The 25,891-nt window shown below is 40.9% G+C and overlaps 1 protein-coding gene across 1 annotated transcript in view; it reads left to right on the top strand.

Moving 5' to 3' along the window:
- LOC127226600 (uncharacterized) overlaps positions 1 to 21,796 on the top strand; it is a 117,464-nt gene extending 95,668 nt beyond the window's left edge. The window contains exons 10-14 of the mRNA XM_051190669.1: positions 9,805 to 9,962; positions 12,056 to 12,098; positions 14,076 to 14,262; positions 19,531 to 19,666; positions 21,496 to 21,796. Of these exons, the coding sequence (XP_051046626.1) occupies positions 9,805 to 9,962; positions 12,056 to 12,098; positions 14,076 to 14,262; positions 19,531 to 19,666; positions 21,496 to 21,595 (624 nt within the window). The 3' untranslated portion in view covers positions 21,596 to 21,796. The remainder of the gene's footprint in view (positions 1 to 9,804; positions 9,963 to 12,055; positions 12,099 to 14,075; positions 14,263 to 19,530; positions 19,667 to 21,495) is intronic.
- The last annotated feature ends 4,095 nt before the right edge of the window (positions 21,797 to 25,891 follow it).

The following is a 25,891-nucleotide window of genomic DNA, read 5'->3' as shown; positions in this document are numbered from 1 at the left end:
CACTTCCTCCAACAAGGCCACATCTACTCCAACAAGGCCATGCCTCCTAATAGTGCCAGTCCCTATGACCAAGCATTCAAGCCCAAGAGTCTATGAGAGCCACAGCTATCTAAATCACACAGTTGTATACTTGCCTGTTTGTGTATGTGGGTTTGTAGCCACTTTACAATAAATACATATTTTCACAGGAATGCCTTACATGTGGAAAATGCCTACTGATGAAATGAACTGATAAAATTTGATTTAAGAAATGATCAAAGGGATTTAGTGGCAATTTCTCCAAAGATGTACAAATTGCCCACACGCATGGGGAAAAGCTCTCGGTGACTCATCTCTAATAATTATGGAAATAAAAATTAAAAACCCATCAATACATAATTTCAGATCCATTAGAATGGCAATTACCTAAAAACTAGGAAATAAAGAGTATTGAGTACTGGACAGGATAAGGAGAAACCAGGACCTTTGTACCCTGCTGGTGGCAGTGGTGTGTAATGTAATCACTATGGGAAAATATGGCAGCTCTTCAACAATAAAAGGCAGAATTTCCATATGACCCAGCCATTCCACTTCTGGGACTATAGCCTAAGAGATAAAACCAGGGGTTTGGACAGTTTATTCTCAATCATAAAGAGGTAGAAGCAACTTAAGTATATATTGACAGACTGATAGGTAAAATAAACAAATATAAATGGATAGATAGGTAAAATAAACAAATATAGATAGATAGATAGGTGTGACATATCTATTCAGTAGAATATTATCACATTTTAACATATTTATCTTATTTTTTAATTATTTGTAAGCATGTGTATGTGTGCATGTTGCACATGAGTGCAGGAAGCCAGAGAGAACATTGGCTTCCCCTAGAGCTAGCATGTCAGTCAGTTGGGAGCCACTCACCATGGGTGCTGAGAGCCAAATGTGGGTCTTCTGAAAGAGAAATATGTGCTGTTTACTGCCAAGCCTCCTCTATAGATCCTATCACATCCTTAAAACAGAGGAAGTTCTAACACATTCTGTAACATGAATGAACCTTAAAAAGACTGTGCTAAGTGAAATAAGCTAGTCACAAAAGTTCAAATATTATATGCTCATGGGGTGAAAGTCATGGAGAGAGAAAATACAGAGGTGGCTGCCAGGAACTGGGGTAGGAAATGGAAACTTAATTTTGGTGACTTGGTGCTTCGACTTGTGATGATGAATGATGGCAGAGGGTGTCACTCAAAATGTCTAAAGTGGTAAATTCTTTGTAATATGTATTTTACCATAGTCCTGAATAATTAAAAGTAAAAGTTTAATTCCACTTCCTCAATTGGTCCATCATGATAAACTTCTCACAACATTTTTGTTGTCCTCTTACCTCATGAAAAGGTGATGTCAGGCTGACCTGACTTTAAGTTTCCCTCTACTGAGGATTCTGTCAACTTCATGTCCACAGACAAGACATCATGCTTCACTTCCTTACATATAAAATAGGAAGAGTATTTCACCAAGTCACAGAATTAAAGAGGATCATGTAAAAATGGCTCGGAAATAGTTCACACTCAGGAAATAATTGTTAGCATCACTTTTCCTACTTAAAATTCATCATGGGGAAAAAAAAGTACATGGCAGAATCCCTGTGCACAATAAGAGCGGCACGTCATTTTTCTTTCCTTCGAAGAAGGTCCACATATGGCCTGCATAATTCAGCCCCGAGTGTCATGACACAGTGCTTCTTTGTGAGAAGACAGAGATTGATGGAGGCTACAAAATCGAGATTTCAGGAAGAAGCAAATTGAAGCAGAGACCTTGAAGGATGGTTGAGACTAAAGTGGAAGACGGGAAAGGGAAAGGTGATGGGCAACTTGAGCAGAGAGAAAGAGAAGAAAGGTAGTGACGTACATAAAAGGATGGCTTGGAAACCATGGGAAAGCCTCATGTGATGTTCTCACAGTATATCACACTCTAAGTTCTGGAAGTGGTCCCAAAGCACAGAAGACAGGCAGGCAGGCAGGCAGGCAGGCAGGAAGGAAGGAAGGAAGGAAGGAAGGAAGGAAGGAAGGAAGGAAGGAAGGAAGAAGCTAATTTCTTCATTATAGTATGTCATTAGTTCATTATTTCTTCTTGAGATTTTCAATTAACTGGATGAAACCATTCCAAATTATGGAGACTACTCTGCTTAACTCCTATTCTCTTGATTCAGATATTAATCATGTCTGAAGGATACCTTCTTCAGAACACTCAGAATTGCCTGACAAAACAATTATTACAAAGATAGCTGAAATAAATGAATTGTCACACAAAGTAACACAAACGTGAGAGAGTAATTATAAATGTAATCCTTAGAAGCTACCTCAAGATAGAAGAAAGGTGTTCAAAAATGACGTATTTGGAGGTGAACATTCAGAAATCACTGAAAAAGTTTGTTTTGGCTCACTGGTGCTGGGATGCCCAGCCAGAACCAACCCTCAGTCTCTAAGTAAACAAATGCAAAACAAAAAGCAAAATGACAGTGCCCAAAGGAACAGAGGCTGCTAAGCAGGTATGCAGTAGAGCAGGGCTACCCAAGGTATCACGTTACTGATGCAGGTGTGAAGTCCAGAGAACATGGGGACTGCATCATGGCATCAATCAGAGCTTTTAGTGCTTAAGCCATCCATGACTGATGCTTGGACAGAGAAGGAAGTCCATTGGGATAAAGCACATGGGTGATGGTGGTATTCTATTTGACCTGGCAGCTGGCGAGATATTCTTCTTAAGGAGTCCAGTGTTTTGAGTAACTCTCAGGGGAGTAACACCAGATTCTCAAATGTCTAACCTCACAGATCATAGACAAGCATACAGAGCAGAAATCTGGACTAGAGGCCTGGGTCTGAATCACCTGGGAATCACAACCATGTCATTTTTGTCCAAGGTGAGAACCAGGGAAAGCCCTGGGCAAGCTGCACTTAGCACTAGACAAAGTCTCAAGGGCTCCAGAGTAGGAGACAGCATTCATTTTTTTAAGGCTTTTTCTAAACACCCACAAGACTCAGAAGGATTGTCACAATAAATTATGAGAAGATTGACACAGAGAGTCTCAGTCTTTACATATACCTGGTTGGTTTCTGTATCCAGATCCCTGGGATGTAGTGGCAGAGCCTGTTGGGTGCTGAGTATCAGCTTCCAAAGGCAGAAGATTTAACATTAACCAGCCACTGGATGATCTCACACTGGCACCAAATGCCAAGGACTTGAGCAAATTTAGCATCAGGAGGAACTGAGGTGAAGACTTCAAAAGAAAAGCAGAACTTCTCTTTTATTTCCACTTTATCGACTCGTTTCACAAAAAGGAAAGGAAGAAGAAGAATGTAAAGAGAGGGTATGAGTCATATTCTCTGTGCTCAAAGAGGCAGGGCAAGCCATCATGTCTGTAAATAACATGTGAGCCCACTGCGAGCTAGAATTCTCAACAAGACCAAGGCACTTCTTTCACAATAAGGGCCCCAAGCACAACCAAGGACCATAGATAACGGAAACGCCAGGCTTGGAAAAACCCATCAGAGAACACAACGCAACCAGAAAAGAGAGCTGAAGAGTTGGTATGAGTAAGAAAGGACTTGTAGCTCAGTGGAAGAGAACTTGCCTAGCATTTGCAAGGCCCTGGGTCCAATCCGATAAATTGCAAGAAAGAAAGGACAAACAAAAAAAACATAGCAAGATGCCTAATCAGAAAATCAGTCTGCCTGTAGCATCCAGGTAGGACTTGAGTGTCCAGTGTATCATCTAACAGATGATACAAGAACCACAGAATGGTGGGAGCATGAAAGGGGAAATTAATTCATCAGTGTTGAGGTTATTAACCCAGGCATGGAAGAGGCAGGGCTTGACAAAGATCTGGAAGTTATCCCCTGCAGGTAACTCTGTAGAGGACCCGGCCTCTGTCTGGAGGTGGCAGTACCTTCTTAACACAAACATTAATATACCACTTACGAAATGTCAGGCATTGTCTTAAACACTGTTCATCTGATTAACTCTTAAAATAACCCTATTTTGCAGATAAGAAATTGAGGTACAGGGTGATTATGAAGTCATTAGCGAACCATGTTGTAAGTGACTCACTGAGCAGTATAATGAGGATTCAAACTCCATTTCTTTGGCTGTAGAGCTGTAGAATTCCTCTGCCCCCCCCTCAAAAAAAAAGATAGCATGCACATGCTCATCCCTTTTACTTACAATTTTATTCTCTGAGGTTTCAGTGTTTCCCTTACCTATGGTCAACTCTGTGTGTGTGTGTGTGTGTGTGTGTGTGTGTGTGTGTGTGTGGTTGTTTGTTGTTGTTGTTGTTTGTTTGTTTTGTTTTTATATGTATATATATTTTAAAAATCCACAAATAGAAAATTCCAGAAGCAAATAATTCATGACTTACTGCAAACCTTTTCAAGTCATGTGTTATATCTTACCTCCCCACTCTGGACATAAAGCATTATTTTTTATAGTGTATCTAGACTCCATATACTATCCCCTATTAGCCATTTCTGTTATCTGATCACCTGTCACAATATCACGGTTTTTGTGCTTATTACTTCAGTTAATTATGTTTATATGTGTGGAAGTATGGATGCAAATGAGTGACATAAAACCCAGGAGGATCAACTAAGTCTTTTAGTTTATGGCAACATTGCAAGGCATGTAAAAAACGTTTGCTATCAGGGCCCAACACTCTCTTCACACATACATGTTCTGGAGTCCTTGGGAGATAGCCTCTGAGGAGATGTGGGCCCTATTGTGCATTTAGACAGGACACTTTAAATAAGCATTTCATCAAAGAGCACATGACACTGAGTGCCTTTGTTTTACCTGTAGCTTTCAGGCTGTTAATTAAGGTTCACCATTTCACAGCCTTTCCTTTTTTAATAGCGTGGGTGTTGAGACAAGGTCTTGCTATACAGCTCAGGTTTTCCTTCTACCCCCTGTGTAGTCTAGATTGGCCTCAATCTCATGCTAATCTTGTCTTCGTGTCCTGAGTACTGTGATTCGTGGCATATGCCACCACACCCTGACCTTCAGTCTCCTTTTGTAATGATAAGTATTATATGGTCATGGGTGGTGCACTTCTAAGTGTAATTTAGGAGCCAAGAGAAAGGTAACAACTGTGTCATTCAATGGAGAAGATAAAGCTGTAGAGTTGGTAACCCAAACTCAAATACTGCTGGCAACCCTCCCTTTGGCTAACTTTCAAGAAGAACCCTGTTTGTTTGGGCATAGCATCGGGATTTGTCCAATGACGGCAACCTGCTTCAGCTGCAAGGGCTCCCAGGGTCTCCTGGAGCCTGGAATCTTGCTGCTGCCAGGAAACAACATGGTTCAGTCAGCCTGTATTTATCACACTGAAAACCTGATTCCCCACCTCAGGCAAACTGCAAAAGAAAGCACAGAATTCTCAGTTGGCAGCCAGTTACCTCTGTTGATGTCACATCTGCAGCCAGGGATTTTTATAAAAACAGGGAAAGAACCATAGCTCTGTGGAAAGATGAAGTACCTTATGGGCATACTTCTGCTAGACAGGATGAGTGGGGGAAAAAAAAAAAAAAAAAGTGAATGTCAAAATCACAAAGCTTTAACTTTGCTTAACTGGTAAACTATTATTACTCATAAACAAGGGTGTGACGTACATGTTCATTTGACTTTCTGTTTTCTGACTTTCCATTCTGTCTTGCCTGCCTGGAGGGGAAAAATGAAGCACAAATGCATACATAAATCATCTCCAATAATCTAGGGAGGGGCTTGTCGTTCCTCAATAACCCTGACTTCTGTTTTTCCACAATACAAAGGACAGAGGCACAGCAGCGAAAAGCTTCCTCTTCTTCCTTCTCACACATGCCCTTTATGTCCCCTCTGATCCCGGGGTGTGGTCTGTCGTTAGCATCTTCTCATGACTATCAAAGAGTGGTGGCTTCAGTTGCTGGCAGGAGAAGGGTGCTCCAGGAGGTCACTTACAGATAAAGGATGCCCCGTATCATTAACTAAGCTCTGATGGACAGGGATACTCCTCAACTCTGCTCCAGCCCCCTCCCCAGTTTCATAGCTCCTCAACTCTGCGTTTGCTTCGCCTTTTCCTGGGTGCTCCTCTTAGCGATAGTCTTTCCTCTGTCTAGGTTTGTCTTTTCTCTGGCTTTTCTCCACTCAGAGTTATCTCTTCCCCACAGTCAAAGACGCCTTTCCTTGCCTTCTTAAAATTCTCCGGGTTTTCAGGGCAAAGGAAACATACACACAGTATCCCGGGTTGTTGAGGGTTTGTTTGTTTCTGAGATGAGGAGACCTGGCAACAACAAATTCCTATCATGTTCAAACCAAATGTTTGACCAAAACAAAAATTCAAAGGTGTCTGTAGGTAGTTTTATTTTGACAGAAAGCCTCACAAACACACAAACGCCCTTGTCTGTATTTGTCTTCATAAAAATAATCTATTTTAGAAGTGCATTCATTCTAGGTTGGGTTTTTGTCATCATTATTGCTTGATGTTCACCATTTCTGAACACTCTGACCTTTGGAATTCATTTTGTAAAAAATACAATTTCCATGCTAGACAACCCCAATGTTGCCCAGGTCTTCTGACACAAACAGCCCGAGTTGCTTTATTCTCTCTATAGCTTCTGGACATCACTAAACAATTTCTAGTTAAATCCCCTTAGCATCCATGCTATTTTAATCAATCCTGCACACAGGCAGCAGCTGAACCTGTGAACTGGCTGGGGAATAGAAAGCCGTGCCAGAGGATTTCTGTGCTTTGGACAAAAGACTATAAAGTTGTGTGGAATGCAGCCCTGAAGTTTTCATTGTTCCAGCGCAGCCAAGAAAGACTTTGGCAGCACTTTCAAGAAGGGATCAAACAGAACCAGTATAATAATCATTGCCAGGCTAAAAGACTGAATTTTGCTTAAGGAAGTAGGTTTGGTTTGGTTTGGTTTGGTTTTGCATGACAGTGAAATAGAAGGCAGGCTTTAATTGTCCTTTATCTCTGGAAAACATTGGATTGATGAGCAGGGCACCACGGTGCAGGCAGTATTAGGTTAGATCAGGTAGAGTCACTCTTTCAACATCTGTATCTCACTGAGAGAGGGGTTTAAAGGCTCTTGTTCCCATGAAGCCAACATAAAAGCGAAAGCTGGGAACACAGCTGCAGGAGAACCCACACCTGCTGCACCGCCCAACCACCAACGTTTCACCACAGCTGCTGCCCGGCACACAGCAGGCTCATCAGCCGGGGGCATTAGGCAGCAGCTGAGATGCGTAAAAAATGCCATCTTGGCAGGGGTGCGGAGCCTGTAAGAGAAAGTATCCCTAGTTTTTAAACCCAGTCCACTAAGCTGTCCTTCATTCTTCTCACACACCTGTAATTTGAGCAGAGAAGAGCCTTGTAAATGACTAAAGGCCCTTTTCCTACATCACAGGATGTGGAAGGACCCTGACATGAGTGACCAAGCCACCTTGATGCTAAAGCCAGCATCATCTAGTCTGTATAATAGGCCCTCACAAGGCAGACTGGGTAGGTATTTGCTTTCAGTGAACACGCCAGTTGCTTACCAATGGAATAAGTTCATTGGGTTTTATTTCTATTTTTTTTTATAAATGTTATTTAAGTTAGAAACAATCTCAGTTTACATATCAATCCCAGTTCCTGCTCCTTTCCATCCTCCCATGCCCCCCAACCCCTTCCATCCCTCCCCCATCCACTCCTCAGGGAGGGTGAGGCCTTCCATGGGGGATCATCAAAATCGGTCAAGTCATTTGAGGCAGGGCCTAGGCCCTCCCCCATGTATCTAGCTAGGCTAAGGGACTATCCATCCATGGGCAATGGGCTCCCGAAGCCCATTCGTACACTAGGGATATATCCTGGTTCTACTGCTAGAGGCCAAGAGACTGACTGCCCAGTCCTCCTATCTGACACCTGAATTCAGGGGGCCTGGTTTGGTCCTGTCTTGGTTCTCCAGCTGTCAGACTGGGGTCAATGAGTTCCCCACTTGCTCAGGTCAGCTGTTTCTGTGGGTTTTTCCAGCCCCTTTGTTTGGCACTCCTCCCTCTCTGAAAATGGATTCGAGGAATTTGGCTCAGTGCTTAGCAGAGGATCTCTGCTTCTGTTTCCATCAGCTATTGAATGAAGGCTCTAGGATAGCATAGAAGGTAGCCATCGTTCTCATTATCAGGGAAGGCATTTAAGGTAGCCTCTCTACTATTGCTTAGATTCCTAGTTGGGATCATCCTTGTGGATCTCTGTACAATTTCCTACTGCCAGATTTCTCTTTAAACACTAACTCTATTGATGTGTCTCCTTTCTTGCTCTCCTCTATTCATCTCCCCACTCAATCTTCTTGAGAGATGGTTCAGCTGTTAAAGGCTAGGCTCACAACCAAAATTGTATTTCTATTTCTAATTCACACTTAAGATGCTCCTGAAAAATCTAACCAAGGAGCCAAAATGTTGACTAACACAAGCATTCATCACTTATTTCAAAAACCAACAGTTATTGTATCCCAGTGATCCAAGAGGCTAGATATTTGATAGATGCAGTGTAGGAAGACACTGTTGGAAGACAGGGTTCATGTTCTGCTACTATGTCACCTCTGCGATACCAGAGCATGTCACTGGATCTAATATTCTTCCTCTAAAAAAGGTGAATATTAAGATATAGTTCACGAAAACTCCATAGAAGTAGGGATATTACTCGTGGTTGAATATTCACATATGTGCCAAGGACATGTACACAAATACTCATAGAGGTGTTACTCAAAATAGTCCCCACACCAGAAAAAAAAAAAAAAACATGTCTGTCAGCTTACACATGGAGAAACTAATTGTCGCATCTCCTACAATAGAATATCATTCACTCTTAAAAAAGAAGGAAGTGCTAATTCCTGGTGTGACTTAGAAGTTTAAAGACATCATACTAAGTAAGAACACCACAAGTTGTATGGTTCCACTTGCATTAAACATCCGATAATGTCAAACACATAAGGACACAAAAAATGCTCTGTGATTTGGGAAATGAAAACAGTTAACCGGAAACAGACTCAAAGTAAATTTAGGGGTTAATGCACATATTCCCAAACTGAATTACATTGGTAGTTTTGTGACTTCATACATTTACTAACCATCAATGATATGTAACTATACAGTGAGTGACTTCATGCTAAGTAAGCAAGTTACATCTTAAAGCAGAGGTGGCAAAAAGAAGTATGAAAAAATGAAGGGGAAATTTTGAAAAACAGCTATAAGGTAAATGAAAATAAAGACTATTTACCTGTAAAATTATTTTAGTTTTACATGACTATCATTGTATGTTACAGTGATGTCATTTATAGAAAAATATTCTTGAGTCGTTTTGTGCTACTGATCTATTATATGGAGATGATAAATCTATCTCATGAGCATTTGTCAAGTCAGTCAGTTGATAGAAGTGACTTAGAAGGAGGGATGACACACAGTAAGCATGGAACTCATAGTATAGGTGTTGTATATCATTACATCATTACAATGTATATTGTTGTGATACAGATTTCTTTTGATGTCATTTTTGATGTGGGAAAGCTGGTATTAATAATACTTTCCAAAATGGGCATAAAGTTCATATTTAAAACAGCTATTCAAAAAGGTGTTTATAAACTACAAATAATTTGTCATATTGTGTTACATACTAAGGAAAAATATAATCTGGAAATTGTGTTTTATTTTCTTTTTATGTTGAGGAAAATATAGTCAATGTAAAGTAGTCATCATGGTCTCCCTTTTTTTTTTTTTTCATTTTCTCCACTAACTGAATATCTTCCTTATCAATTATAGGATGAAGAGAAGTGGCCACCTCTAGGCATAATAAAATTAGAAGGAGCAGACATTGATGTTGACAACAGCTTGGGAAAACCATTTGTGTTTAACTGTATGCCTCGGTCTGGAAGTAGAATATTTTGCCTCTGTGCAACTTCAAACCAAGAGATGCAAAGGTAATGCATTAATCTCCTGCCTCTCTGGTTTTACTTTCAGTCAGGTGATGTTTCATGAGTAGTAGACTTGTATATTCTTGAAGCGGAAATAAGCAGAAAACAAAATATGGTAGCATATGTTTTATTAAGTATAAAAAGTTTAGGATGTCATTATTTCATTTTTTTAACAGAATCTCCAAAGAACATGAGCATACTCTGTTAACATTAGTACTGTAACTCTCCTTAACTTCTTTAAAAGAGGAAACCTCAACATTTCTGCAGCTCCCTGTTTATAGTTCTCATTTCTAACAAATTGCCAGAGTTATACACCATAAGATGGATAGTTGTTAGTTAAAAAAAAAAAAAAAACAATGATGAAGCATGATATGGAACAATAAACTCTGATGAGATGAGAAAAATATGTAGAGACTCCATTGACATTGTATAAGCATATATTCCACAGAGACAGAGAATGTTTTGGCATTCTAAAACGGTAGCAAAAGTTATGACCATTAGATACTCTCTCCATTCCCCTCAGGGAATGGAACCCACTGGCCATTTCAGTGAGCCCAGGTAGGACAGAACAGGGAGTCAACTGAAAATGATAGCTCATCAATCAATGTGTCTAGTCTTAGTGACTACTCCCCTCCTTAAAGAGAGTGCTAGATCTTGGGCAAAGAGCATTCTGCCCCTGTTTGTGGAATATTGTATATTTAAGTAAATATACAATAGAGGACAATCAGGATGATAGCAACTCCATTCTATTTCAATGCATACATAGTATTTGTTTATACCAAACACACCTAAGACACCATTTAAAAATTTCTGCGGATTATGTGTATAATGAAGAGGCCATCTTTGGCCATAAAAGTAATACACGAGGAAAACTGTGGAAGAGGGAGTGGAAAGATTGTAAGAGCCAGCAGATCAGGAAGTTGGCTGGGAGACTGTGTCTCCTAGTAACATCAGAAGCCACACCCATGAGGTCTCCCCAACAGGACTGCACAAATGTAAGCTGAACATGGATGATACCAATAGACATGCCAAAGTTGACAGAGGAAGGACCCCTCCCACACCCCCCCCATAGACAGTTAAGGAACACTGAGAGTAGGAGAAATAGCCTTCCCCAGGGAAGAGAAAACTAATTGGTTGTCTAGTGTCAAACAGTAAGTGCAGAAAAGACATATACACGTAGCGTTAAACATGTTAGATTTGGGGATTATATATTGAATGCAAAAACAAGTAATATAAAAACGAATTTGAAAGAGAGTAGGGAGTGGTGTATAGGAGGGTTTGGAGGTAGGAAAGGGAAGGGATAAATGTTGTGATTAAGTTATAAACTCAAAACTGGAACAAAAACTGAGTAAATAAACAAAACAGAACGCCAAGTTGGAACTAAACTGGTAGGGCATTTGCTCTTTTGCGTGTAAGTTGAGACGTAGCCCAGGAGAAGACATATGGCATAGCAATTGAGGACAAGAAGTGGGGGCCTGTGGATGTGGGGATGAAGGAGTTATGTATGGAAAAGGCACACATGCAGATGAAATGGGGCAGAGTGGGGACAGGGAGACACACGGGGCTTCAGGGAGAACAGCCAGCACTGTGTTCTCGTTGGAAGTTGGGGAGTTTGAAACAAAGCTAAACAGGGTTGGCAGGCTGGGGTCGGCTGGATCTACTAAAGTCAGGTTAAGGAGCAAGACTGGAAGAGCCCAGGCCTCCCGACAGGACACTGCTAAGGCATACCGATGAGGCCACCATGTCCAAAGAGCACTTAAGATGGGGGTCGAGGCAATAGCCACTCACCAGGACTTCCGTGTTTCGGTGGGCTGTGCCTTGTGGTTAGTACAGCGATTGCTAACAGCCAGGCTGTTGTTAATAAATTGCAGACCTCAGAAATAGTGGATGAATAGGCAGATATCATGGATTTTGCTTTAGATATGCCTAATGGGATAAAGTTTTGCCACAGACTAACTTTAAATGTGCAAGAATGTGTTGCGTTCACCCGGGAGTGATGAAATACACCTGAGGCTCAGGACACAACTCTGCCTGAAGGTCAGGTGAGGCAAGCTCCTCTGTAGGACACTGCACAGTCCCCTCACTTTGCTGTCTTTCAGGTGGCTTGAGGCAATGCACAAAGCAGCCCATCCTATACGCCAGGTAAGGTTTCCTCCTCAGCCCTGGACTCCACTTGCAGTTAGTGTTTCTTTACTGAAGGGAGCACCATAGATGTTGTGCTGCCCAGCCTGGGACATCCTAGATCTGTCCTAAATGCTGTGGAAAGCACTTAAGTCAACAGGGTTTCTGCTCAGACCCAAAAGGGAGCCTTTCAGTCGAGCTGTTCTGTTTATTTTCTGAAGTTTGTGTGACATCCCTCCCAGGAAGTCTCAGGACGGAGTCACAAGGGGAGTGTAATTTCGGATTCACACAGAGCCTTGCAGGAGTCTACCATGGTGCCATTTTGTTAGCACTCTCAAGATCTGCAGGATGTCTTGGGCCGCTGCCCTCTGAGCCGCTTGTGAGAGAGCGTGCTGCATTCAGACGTTCATCTCTGTTCTACGTTGGTCACTTTTCACTGGTCCTCCACATCCATGACCTCCAACTTTAGAACAATATTGTGCTGTAGGTTTGTACCTACAAAACGTTAGGTGACTTTGTTACACCATCGTGTAAGGCCATCACTTCAGGGCCTGACTGGTTGTCTCTCTTTCTGAGTTCATGCCAGAACGCACTGTGAGGACCATTGCCTAAGGCCCAGCTGTTTCATTTTTACACTGTGGACATGATTTCTTTTTTTGTTTGTTTGCTTGTTTTTTTGTGGGAGGTATTGTGGCTTTTTTGGTTTGTTTTTGGTTTTTGGTTTTTTTGTTTGTTTGTTTGATTGAGACAGGGTGTCTCTTTATCTTTGGAGCCTGCCCTGGAACTTTACTCTGTAGACCAGGCTGGTCTCAAACTCACAGAGATCCTCCTGTCTCTGCCTCCCAAGTGCTGGCATTAAAGGCCTGTGCCGCCACCGCCCAGCTTGGATGTGATTTCTAAGGAAGTTATAGATTGTATTTCATAAGATCACTCCTTTGCATGATGCATGCACTTAGTGCCTTCGGGACGCACTTTCAGTTTGTGCGTTGGCAGAAATTCAGGGTGCAGTTTGGATGGCCCTGCCTTGTAGCTGCCCATTGAGAACAATCGTCATTGTTGTCGTGTAGTGACCAGCAGGGCTTTTGTTTCTTTCACCTGGAACACGGTGCTCAGCACACTCACCCGGCTCTCCAATGTGCCACTCTAACGAGCCTTAATCCTTTGAAGAGCTATCTGGTCTGCTAATGCGCTCAGAGCATCTGAGCAAGGGGGAGAAACATGAAGAGCCAAAGTCCCCAGCAGGCTCTCACTTCACAGCACAGGATGTAGCAACCACTGTGTCCTGATACCTTTTCATTGCCTCGCTAAAACCAAAGGACAAAACCAAAATGGAACAAAGAGAAATGGCAAGCACAGGCCGGTTCTGATGAAGAGGTACAGCGCAGGGCTTCTGGCCTCGGGTCAGAGTTCTCAGAAACAGACTGTTTCCCAGGCCCGTGGACTGAGGGCTGCCCTGTAGGTTAGAGGGTCTCCATTTATCATCAACTTTCCACATCAGTGACCGTGAGAGCCCAAGGCCAGGGCTGGCCTGAAGCATTTAATTTTCACAAGTGGGGATTCAGGCATGAACCAGGGACTGCTGTTATTCATGGTGGACATACCAGCATCCAGCCTTGGAGGGCAATGCGATGTGAAAAGCCCATATCCGGCCAGCACTTTTACAGACGGGCAGTAGCAACTCTTTTCTGAGGCACCTATTCCCATTGATTCTCTATTCCTAATCTCCTTTCTTTGCCCAATATTCTTAATTTATTCAGAATACAACAGAAACCAAAGAGAAGAGGGCATTCTCTATAGGCAAAAGATAACATGGCTGTGACTGAAGCAGTGAGATTACATTAGCAATAGAAACGTTTAGGGCAGTGGCTCCCTAAACTCAAACAGACTTACCCACATGACACTGTGTGTGTGTGTGTGTGTGTGTGTGTGTGTGTGTGTGTGTGTGTATGGCATCTGGTTCATGGGGACTACTTACTCATCGCTGTGTTACACCCACAGACCCACGTCTGGGAAGATGTTACACTGCACAACAGTAGCCTCCCACCTCTCGCTATCAAAGACCCTGAATGTCTGGGCCTTCTGCATCAGCTGGAGAGAAGCACAGGGGTGTGGCTCCAACACTACTGCATTCTGAAGGATGGCTGCTTGTATTTCTATGCTAGTATTCGCTCCACGCAGGCATCAGGTAAGGAATCAATGTCTCTTGAAATGATTGTAACTACAATACGAGGGAGGACACCTTAGCTTTATTAAGACTTGGTAAGACCCTGTAGGAGTGTTCCACCTAAGACAGCCCATGGATACTCCTCAGAAGAGACACCATTGCAAGGTTGCTATTCTATCTGCACATTGGAAAAGCAGCTGCAGCATCCGCTCAGGTTAGCAAGTGCAGAAGTAAATGATCTACTGAGAACTGAACGGCCAGGCTAACCCTGAATGCCTCATGTTTGCTGTTTAAAAGTTACAACAAACTCTGCATTCCTTTTGTCACTGATGACTTTCAAAGGGAATGCTAGTCATTTTCTTAGCTTAGAAACACCATCTTTCCCCAAAGTATTCCTAACTAGAATGTTTGGATGTTGGCAGGTTTTTTTGTTTTTTGTTTTTTTATTTTTTGTTTGTTTGTTTGTTTGTTTGTTTTTTGTATGTGGTCAGTTTGCTCAACATCCCACAGCTTACTTTCCTTACTTATAAAATGGAAATAGCAGCTATCTACTATACAAGAATTCTGGAAGACTGAGCCGTCTCTTCATTTAGTACATTTAGTGGTCTGAATATAAAAAAAAAATCACTCTCATGCATATTGTATTCATTTATTACTTCACATTCTTATAAAGTTATATATGTAGAATTCTGTTTGAATTGCCAGCTCACAAATAAGGACATGGGGACATCTTATTAGTTATGAAATCTCAGCCTATAGCTTAGGCTTGTTTCTAACTAGCTCATGTAACTTAAATTAAGCCATTTATATTAATCTACATTCTTTTATGTGTCATTACCTCTCTTCCATCTTGTATCTCCTGTTTCCTCTCTGAGTCTCCTAGCATCTCTCCTAGATTCCTCCTCCTTTCTTTTCTACCCCAGAAAATCCCACTTATACCTCCTGCCTAACTATTGGTCATTCAGCTTTTTATTACACCCATCACAACAAAACATCTTCACACAGTGAACAAATACCCCACAATATTTCTTCTTTTTTCTCTAAATAAAAAGGAAAGGTTTTAACTAACATAGTAAAACGATATACAATAAGAACAATTATCAGGTAAGAATTATATTCTGCTCAACAAGTCTGGTACTGGAAACCTGCTAACTACTCAGTGCTAGTGAAAGTATGACTGTTAGAGGAGAATCTGCAAACTCAAGTTTACCAAACCAGCATAATCCCTAACAAGAATCCCTAAACATTTGTCCTTTGTATTAGTCATATTTCTCTAGAGGAACAGAATTTGCATAAATTTATATATGTTACATTTTTATAAATATACATATTAGTATATATTTTATATATGTTGTAATTATGCATAACATGATATAACTATCTCATGTAAAACTACAAATTAATTATACTTATGTGGGATTTATTAGACTGGCTTATGGGCTGTGGTCCAGAAATGGCTATCTACCAACACAAAGTCTAAAAATCCAGTAGTTGTTCAGTCCAAGAATCTGGATGTTACAGCTGGATTTTAATATAGGCCAGAAACTGGAAAGAGTGGGGTCTAATTTAGTGAAGGAGTGAACTTGTCTGTGAGAGTGAGGGCAGGCAGAGAACAAAATGTTCCTTCTTCTGCGTTTTCTATATAAGCTGCCAGCAGGCGTAGTCCAGATTGGAAAGGGATCTTCCCACCTCAACAGATCTGGATTAAAAATGGGTTTCCCACCTCAAAGGATTTAATTAAAAAGAATCCCTTTAAAATGAACTTACACTCTAGAAGCAGTTAGGTTGACAACCTAGAATAGTTATCACACAATCATATCTCTTTATGTTATGCTTAATTTCCAAATGAAAACAATAACCATGTCATAATTATAGCTAACATAGTATAACTTTCCCATGTACAATCACAAATGAATTACATGTTTAGCTGGGACATAATTATACTTATATCATTATAACTGTCTCATGTACAAGTACATAGGAATTATCATTTTTAGAATAGGTAGCAATTTCCCATGGAGTGCATTTTGTTAGCATCCCAAAATGTAAATATAACCACTGATATTCTCTTAATTGATGTAACAATGCATGATAAGTAGGAAAGAAAATACAAATACCTGTACAAACACATTCTTAACAAAATATGACAGAAACACTCATGTCAATTACAATCTTTATTTCTGCAATTGGTCACGAGACCTTAGCCTTCTACTATTCACTCTGTATTTCCTCTGCCCTCAGCAAGGACTTCAGAGGGTCTTGGTTCTCTTTCTGGAGGAGGGAACCATGCTAACACAATGAATATGTATCAAAAGAGATTTATCAGACTGGCTTACCCAGTGCAGTCTGAAGAGTTCAGCGGTGACTGTTTCTCACTGGGGAGGCTGAGAACCTAGCAGCTGCTCAGGCACTGAGGCTAGCTCCCTCCTCAGTCCCAGTCAGCTGCTGGAGGCCTGGAAGACTCCCGAGGGCCACTGGTCTTCAATCCACACTGGAAAGCTGAAGAAACTGTGTCAATGAAGATGGCAGCGTCGGAAGCAGCAGTAGCAGCGCAGTAGCAGCGGCAACAAACTAACTCACCAGCAAAAGGTGACAGCAAGCAGGCAGGAAGGCAGAAACACCATTTCTCCTGGGCTTCCTCAAATCTGGGCCATTGCCAGAAAGTGCCTACCATATATGGGATGGGATGGTCTTCTCAACTCAACTCTAACCAAGAAAATCCTCATTTAATCTAGATGGCTCTTCACAGGTATGCCCAGAGTCTTGTCTCATGGATAGGTCCTTCAAGTTGGCAATATGAACTATCACCCCCCACCCCCACCAGAGTTCTAGTCCTCATCTTTAATTCTTACCTGGCATGCTAAAGAAGTGGCATTTGACTTGCTCTAATCTATAATTCTTGCTTTGCCTGTGCTCAAAAAAGAGCTATGCATAGCTCTAGTACAACTTACAACTCTCCGTGCCTTTGTTTCCCAGGCAGTCGTAGCTCTGAGCTAGATCTAGTTTACCGTTGACAGAGTTTCTCGCACTGAAGGCTCTTTCTCAGTTTCTAGGTGAAGTAATCGGTGTAGCCAGTTGTGATTAGAGAAAACAGATGTATGGCAGTTGTCTTCTGACCTCTGCATGCCTGATATTCTCTCTCTCCCTCCCCCCTCTCTCTCTCTCTCACACACACACCAATAAATACACAAATTCTTTTAAAAGGAAAAACCATAGAATGTCAAAATGATTCACACAACTTTTGGTCAATCATATTAAAACATGCAACAATATTCATTTATCAGACCGTTGGATCACAACCAAAATGATTAGAGAAAGGTTAATATGCAAAAGCCTTTCGTCTATGAACAGATGCCTTCTCCAATGGTGAGTTTCACGTCAGAACCTTAGAAGAAGGAAAATAAAGCTAGTCACTGCTTTGGGGATTACATTGTAAGGCATCTGCGGCTCATTGCTTCCAGCTTCCAGCTTGACACCAGGCTGCTGTGGTCACATCCTATCCATCTGAGTTTCCTTACTGCTGTATATATTCTAAGTAGTTTTTCACTGTAGTCCAATGATTCTTCCTTAGAGCTGGGAGACCTCACATAATTATCACCTGACCCTGGATGTCACTGTAGTTTTACTGGCATGGCATTTCTTTTTTCCGGCAGTCCCAAGAAAATATTGAGAATAGTAAGAAGTCAAAGAAAAAAAAATAAAAGTAAAAATAGGGGGAAAGTGAGCTGTGGAAAACAGTGTGCCATGGTTTCCTGTAAGAACGGTGTTGGGCACTAAACCCATGTTACCCTTTCAGCTAGGTATATATGCCTCCAGGATGCAGTGGGAGAATTGGAGAGACAGATTCTCAGTTCCCGGAAGAAGGCTTTCTTTACCTAAGTGTCGAGAGAAGTATTTGTCCTTTAGCAAAATGTACCGCCGCCTCCCCTGTGCCTGATAACATTAAGAATATCTCAAAGGTTCCTGGGTCAAGGGCCTTTACATAAAAAACTGCAGGATCTTGTCATTGTCCCCACATCCCCTTTTATCTCTCTGCAGCAAGAGCAAGAAGCCAAGTATGACTGTTGACTATTGCCTGTTACTAAATCACATCAAGGTCTGTGTGCACTTCTCAGAAAGACCATTTTACACTGTTACAGTAAACAGGGCAAATAATGCTTGCACAGTTCTGTCAGCTAACACTGGACTGGGCTGATGATTACTGTGACTAACACAACCGAGAGGAATAGACCCAGAGAAACTTCCTTAAATGAGGCGCTGGAGTTACAGTCACAAACTTCACTGTCACTGATTGTGTCCTGAAAGTGACTGGGAACATGGCTACAAGGATTTGTTGTTTGTAGTAATAAATGGGTGGGGTTTTTTTTTTTGCATTTTTTTGTTTATTAATATGTATTTGTTTTTACTATTTCATACACGTATATAATACATTCTGGTCATACACTTTGTGGTGGTCTGAATGAGGTGTCTCCCCTCTGTCACAGGTACTTGAATGCTTGATTTGCAGTTGTTGGCTCTGTTTGTGTGTGGTTAGAAGGCATGGCCTGCTGGAGGAAGAATATCACTGGGGGTAGGCTTTGAGGATTCAGAAACTACTACCAGAGAGTTAGGCTACCTTAGAGTAGAAGAAACACAAGAGTTTGGTCCTTTCAGAATATTCTCCTAGACCAGGATTCTTACAAACTTCAAAAAGGGGACAGAATTCAGACAAAGCGATATTCTTGGTTGAGAGGAAAATTACTTCTTATTATCAGTCATCTGTTCTCATTGCTAATCCAGGGGGTATCACTCCCGGAACTCATATTTTAGATGGGATTTTTTAGTATACAAAGAGGGTGAGAATCTGTGTTGGTTGTAGAAACTTCCTGCAGCCTTCACCATGATTCAGGAAGTATGTTCTAATGACTCTGCCCCAAGAAATACTATGTAATTTCCTTCTAATGTAATATTACACCTGTTCCTTTTGGTAATGGAAATTTTATTTCAAAACTATGCCCTTGCGGTAAAGAAGCTTTTATCCCAAGCACAGAGTTTGAAATGATAAATACCAATCATTTACAAATGCAACGAACAAGTTCAGTTTCTGCTACCAGTCTTGCTACTGGACACTAATCGGGATGTGGCCTCTTTTGAAGTTAGTTTCCTTACCTGTGATGACGCAGCTGCAAAAGCAGCCCTATCATACACAGAATTTTAGCACCTTTTCTGGCAGCTTTTCCTCCTTACATTCCCTATTGTCACTTGTGCCCCCCGGCCCCATGCCTGCTTCTTTGCTTCTGCCCTGTGTAGGTGGCCTGTATCTCCAAGGGTATAGGGTGACTGAACAGACCCACGGCTTTGAAGAAGCAGTAATTGAACTCAAACCTCCATCAGAAGAATTCAAGACTTTCTATTTCTGTGCAGAAAATAAAACAGAAAATCAGCGGTAAGCCAAGACCTCCCTGCCTCCCTCTGCAACAGCCTTGACAGGGTCTCCTTAGGGAACGCGTCCCCTTATTTTCTAACTCCACTCCCTAAGGGAAATCCATCCTTTCTTTTCAGGCTTCATACTGACTCTTATCCAGGATTATTTTTCTTTCATCCCTTCTTCAGTGACTTCTCTAGAGATACTTATCCCCCGCCCCAAATGAAAATATAGTAGCCAGAATTCCTGCCAAGACAGCGGGCAACACAGGCTTCAACATGCAGAAAAACAAAGAAACACACGCCCACCATTTATAATTTGCAAATAATCCATAGATTTTTAAATTATATTTATTAGCATATCTTAGTTGGGTAAAACATAGATCTATCATTTGGCCCCTTCACGTAGCTTGCATTGATTTGTCCATTTATATTTAGTTGGTTGTTTTAATGTAAGCCATCGTAGGGCATAAAACTGATTTAATTTGTGTTGTATTCAATCTCAGGCTGTCACTCACAAATGAACATTGATTTAAAATGGTTTGGGAATATAAAAGAGGTGAAACTGCTAGATGACACAGTGGGAAGGGAGTTACTTAGCAGCATCCTCCAACTTTCTTGCCTCCCAAGATGCCCATGCCCTCTATACCTGCCTCCCAAGATGCCCATGCGTCACAGTAACCTCCCACAAGTTCCAGACCGTTCATTACAATTCCCATAAAGAAATTCACTACTAATGCCAGTTGATGGCCTGATATAACCTTTCTAGGGACATTTATGAGAAACTATGTTTTAAACACAAATAAAATCCCAAATGTAGGACTTTAAGGATCTCCCTCAAATAACCACTTAGGCAAGAGATCAGGGACCTCCTGTCTTCCCCCACTATATGAACACTATGTGTGTCTCTCCTTTGATGAGGGGGCTGAGTAGGAGGCAGGTGTGTTACTGCTAGGTGTATTGCCATGACCCTCTTCCTGGATATCTAGCCAGCAGATACTGATGACAAAGCTCCATCTAGACCAACCGCAAGGGTCACTGACACTGATTTAAGTCTCATCTGATAAAACCTACTGATTTCTCTGTTACAACAGGCTCAATAGTTGGGGCTGACTAATAGATTCATAGGGCATTCTTTTATAGTTAAAAAACATATATTGCACCATTGGAGAAATATTTCAAAGAGTAATAGCAGAAAGTAAAAAACTGGATAGAACTTAGAGCTGCATGTTATTCCACTTATCCCTAAAGTAAGTTTAGAACATGATAAACATTACAGTCTACACCCAGAGACCCACAAATTCATTTATTAGTGTTTTTGAAATAGCCTCTTGGAAATATTCCAGGGTAACTCTTTCTGATTGTTATTCCTGGTCATCTAGTAATATAGCCCCTCCCTGCTCTTAGAAGCAATGTTTCATAAAACATTGTCCAAGAAAATGAAAGCAAGACAAAGTGAAGAATTAATTAGAGGGTATTGTGGTTTCTTTAATTGAACAAAAAATATTTTTACCAATATGACAATATTTATTCATGCTTAATCTACAAAATTTAAGGTTAAATGAAAAAAATCACAAAATGCTATTAGCGATTTTAAAACCACATAGCTTCACTGATCACTTTTTATGACCCTCTTCTTCTCCTTTGGGCCCTTTACTTGTATTATTGAGCCATCTCTATAGCGTACCTTCTCATTCAGCCTGAAATCTATAGAGCATGTTTTTCCAATTAAGTACAAACTAAATAACCAAGGAAAACAATTAGAAAATAAATTAAAGAACTTTGTCATACTTTACATCCCTAGGGCCTGACAGGTTTAATGATCAGTTCTATTTTTTTTTTCTCTTGCAGCTGGATTACAGCTTTGAAAACATCTATCAAAAAATGGCTTCCTTTGGACCAGGCTATTCAAGAGTTCATGAATCGACCTTTAGAGGAGACAAGAATGTGAAAGAAACTCTAAATAAAAACACACACATTCCACAAAGGTATCCCCAAATTGAGAAAAGAAATAATTTCTGAAGTATAGTTTTTCAAGTGAATCTACTCCTTGTGTTTTATAAGTTGTAGCAGCTGATATCAGTGTTCAAGTATTGCATTTATGTCGTAGTCTCTTCTCCAGGCTGCTTACATTTGCATCAGTGTACCTTAGCTCCCCTACATCAAGCTTTTGAAAGCATAAATAAACAAGTATTTGTCTCATCTTATCTTTTATGTTCTTTGCAAAATCTGTCATTCAGGACTTTAGCCACAAGCTTCCAAGGGTATTTCTGGGCCATGATATAAGACATTAGCAAAAGTTAAAATCATGGGTATGATGTCTTTTACTGGATGAGTGTTTTGGACAAAGGAGGTCATCATGCTTCAGTGCACTTATGATGAACAGGCTTAATCAATGCCCCAGTACTTCTCAGGTGGAGCTCTTCTCAATGATTTCTAGGAGTAATAGGAAAAATAAATAAATAAATAAATAAATAAATAAATAAATAAGGAAATAGCCTGAGTCCAAGGGAGATGTCTCAAAGACAAGATTCTGACTCATCATGTATTTCTACAAGATCAAAATGAACCAAGAACTTGCTGCTCTAGACCTAGAAAGCAAACTTTGAAGAAAGTAAAAGAAAATCTTGGTTGTATTTCTCAGAGCCATGACTCCTGTGTTGTATTGAGGAGGTTGGAATGCATTTTGGAAGTTCCACGTCCTGGACATAGACCACAGATTTCTTTCATGTTCAGCTATAAGATTAAAACACCCTGAAGCAACTCATACACACATGATTGAAGGTGAAAGCAAGTCTGCCCTTTTATAAAGAATGTTGTTTCTGAGCCACAATAGCTTTGCAGCTTGGCTGGTCTTCTTACAGATGAGGGTGGGAAAGGGAGGTGACTTCCGGCTGATGACTCTATCTGAGTATCTGGTGGAACTGCAGCTCAGCTTCATCTCTGCACCCAGCCTTTTCCTGCTCGTTCCCACTCCCCTCACTGTGCCCGGAAAAATGTGATGTGCTCACAAAAAGACGCTGAAGCTTCCTGCCAAACACTTGTAGTCTGCAGCAAAACCCTGAAGCAATACCCTTTAGTTTTCTCAATATTACTTTCGCATCATTTGTATTACTTCTTTTAGGTTAGATAATTACTTTATGTCACCCCCATGTCCCTTGCCTACCTCCAAATCCTTCCATATACCTCTCCTTGTTCTTTTTCAAATTCATGGCTTTTTAAAATTGCTTACACAAATTATTATTCTTGGCCAGACAATAATTAGTGTGAAAGAAATAACAAAATCATGTCACTGTCCTATATTATTTATCACTCCTTTGCTAAAATGAATATAATATGAAATCACACCCCCCCCCAATACTGTTATTTGTCATTATCCAGATAAAGAAGTCTTGTGAGCAAGTGAGGATGGGCTCTTACTCCATGGATTAGCAGAAACTGCTTAGATGAGCTCATGCCCCAAAGCATCATACTGTCATGCTCTGACCAATTTCATGCCATAATCAAAAAAATATTTAATTAATGACAACACGTAGCCCTTCATCCTGAAAATGGTGCCTTTGTTCTCACAGTGTCTGCCATGACAATAATGAGGTCTTTCAGTGGAAGCGTCAGGAATGTTCATGGCATGAACCTGGAGCTTGAACTTCCTCTCCCCTGTGGTGTTTCTGCCTCTCTGGAGCCTGGCCATGGAATGCACAAACCGTGCCGTTACCAGGCAGCCAGCTAGTGACCACAGCCAACTGTGACATTGGCATGGCCCTCTCCCCTGAAGGATAAAAACAAGAGCAAACTCCTCAGTCAAATGTAAATACAGTTTTCTCTTATTCAAGCATTCACATTAATTCCTTGAAAGTGAATGATGCCAGTCTTCAAAACTTAGAGATGCCACCCCAAATTGACTGTTGTCTATTCTTGGAAAGATCATCTGACCTTAATGATCATGGACATTAACCAAAAGGAAAAAAATATTTTAAAAATTCTGGGTACACAGTTTCATGCAGAGGGTTGGTAGTTTTTATGTAATTCTCAATGAGGAAATGTGACCCAGAAATGAAAACAAAATACATGTTTTAGTTCTAAGGTGAGACCATTTCCCAAGACCCAGCAGGTTTGCAGCTCCAATGGATAAGAACAGAAGCCCTCTACATACTCAGGATCTGCCTGTAGATCTGGGAATTAGCCTTTTGTCAAATCAAGGTGCACTTCCCATGAGCTGTCACAGACTAGATGCGTAGTGAGCACATATCCTAGACCACCCTTTCTGACAGCCACCAGTCAACTACCAGAAGGGAAGGGCAGAAAAGATGCACAAATCATTTGCTGCCCAGCAAGTGGCTTAGAGTTTCAGTTTTAGTCCTACCTCATTCTGACTACACCCCAGGGAGGGTACTTGAGCTTGCCTTGCTTCAACTTCCTCATCATTAGATTAGGTAACTCTTGTCCCAAGTGTCTATGAAAAGTCAACAAACACAACAATATGTGAGGACTCCCAGAAGATTGTGTAACCCTATAGACTCCCAGGATGATGTTTAGTGTCATTAGCAAGGACGAGGAAGCTTATATACAGATCTTGTGTCTCTGAAGGTAGCTCTCGAAGAAACACTGAAAGCTGTGTCTTGTTTTTTAAGGGTCTAAACATGGAAAGGATGTAGATTAGATCCATCAAGATTCTATCTGGATAGGACACAAAAGAGCAAACTTGTTTATCTCATAATATGGCCTTATATAGAACCACCAAGATGGGCTTACCATTACTGAAGCTCCTTGGTGAACTTGACTTTCCCTTAGCATCCTTAGGAAGCTCTGATCTCCATCTCCAAAGTTCTCAACTTTCCTAATGCTGTGACCCTTTGACACCATCCTGATGTGGTGACCCCAACCATAAAATTCCCAATTCATAGCTGTACCTGTGCTGCTGGTATGAATCATAATGCAATTATCTAGCACACAGGATATCTGATATGTGTGGACATGGAGATCAAGAACCAGAGGTTGGGAAACATGGTTATATCTTGACATTTTCATAAGATCTTCATGGACCTGCAAGGTGCACCAACTCTCACTCAGCTCCTTATGGTGACACTGGGATACTTTAGGGACCACTCCACATGGAGTTCCCATTAGAATTGCATTCAGTGAAGACAAATAAACAAGCATACAAAATATTTCAAAAAAAGGGAATGCTAAAATTTCCAGCCCAGATCCTTATTAATGTTACTAGCTTGAGAAAATGCCCTCAATAATCCCTTATCCCCAGATCACCTTCCATTTGTACCAGAGCTTGCAACAATAATGTCCCGTGAACTGAGAAAAGAAAATGATTTCTCCATGGAAGTTTACCTAACATCATAGATGTGTGTATTCTGTGTGAGCTTACCCAGGCACCACATGGAGTTCTTCTCAATGACTTGTCCACTTCAGGATGTGACAGTTAAGCTGTGCATCACGTTTTCTAAAAGTAGCCACTCTGTCCTCACAATAACTTAACATCATGCATGGGCATGAACACACAAATACTATTTATACCAACATTGGTTAATATTCTCCAGTTTTCAAACCTGCCTTTTCAGAGTAGAATCTATTCTTGGGCAGAACATTTTTATTATTTCTTTTTCACAGGCTACTACCCCAAGACAGATATTCCAAGTATTCCCAGGATTCATAAAACAAGTGATCTTAACAAAAAAAAAAAAAAAAAAAAAAAAAGAGAGAGAGAGAGAGAGAGAGAGAGAGAGAGAGAGAGAGATACGTATCCCTTAGCTTAGAGACACTAGGTAGGGCCTAGGCTCTACTCCAGATGACTTGAAAGATTTGGTGATTCCTCCTGGAAGGCCTTACCCTTCCTGGGGAGTGGATAGGGAATGAGACTGAGACATGAGATGGGCCGGGGGGGGGGGGGCGGAGAGGAAAGGAGGGCATGGGAAGATGGGAGGCAGAGGGAATGGAATCAATATGAAAATAAGAATAAAATAAAATAAATTCCTGAAACCTATTTTATCAATCTTTTGAAGCAAAATAGAAAGACCTCTGTAGTTATTATTTGACAGTTTCAGAGATTAAGGACTATACATGTCTCGTTTACTGAATACCTAGAAGCCTTCAGTGACCCATGTAAATTTTAAGGTGTTAATGTTTATGATGACTAAAACTCCATTTTATAAAAAGATGAATGAACTCTGTTTGCTGATCTAATCACCAACGACATCTGAATCTGCTAATTTTGTATTTTGTTTCTAACTTGGGG

Source organism: Phodopus roborovskii, unplaced genomic scaffold (genome assembly GCF_943737965.1).
Source record: "Phodopus roborovskii unplaced genomic scaffold, PHOROB, whole genome shotgun sequence".
NCBI classification, from domain to species: Eukaryota; Metazoa; Chordata; class Mammalia; order Rodentia; family Cricetidae; genus Phodopus; species Phodopus roborovskii.
This window is presented reverse-complemented; position numbering and strand designations above follow the sequence as displayed.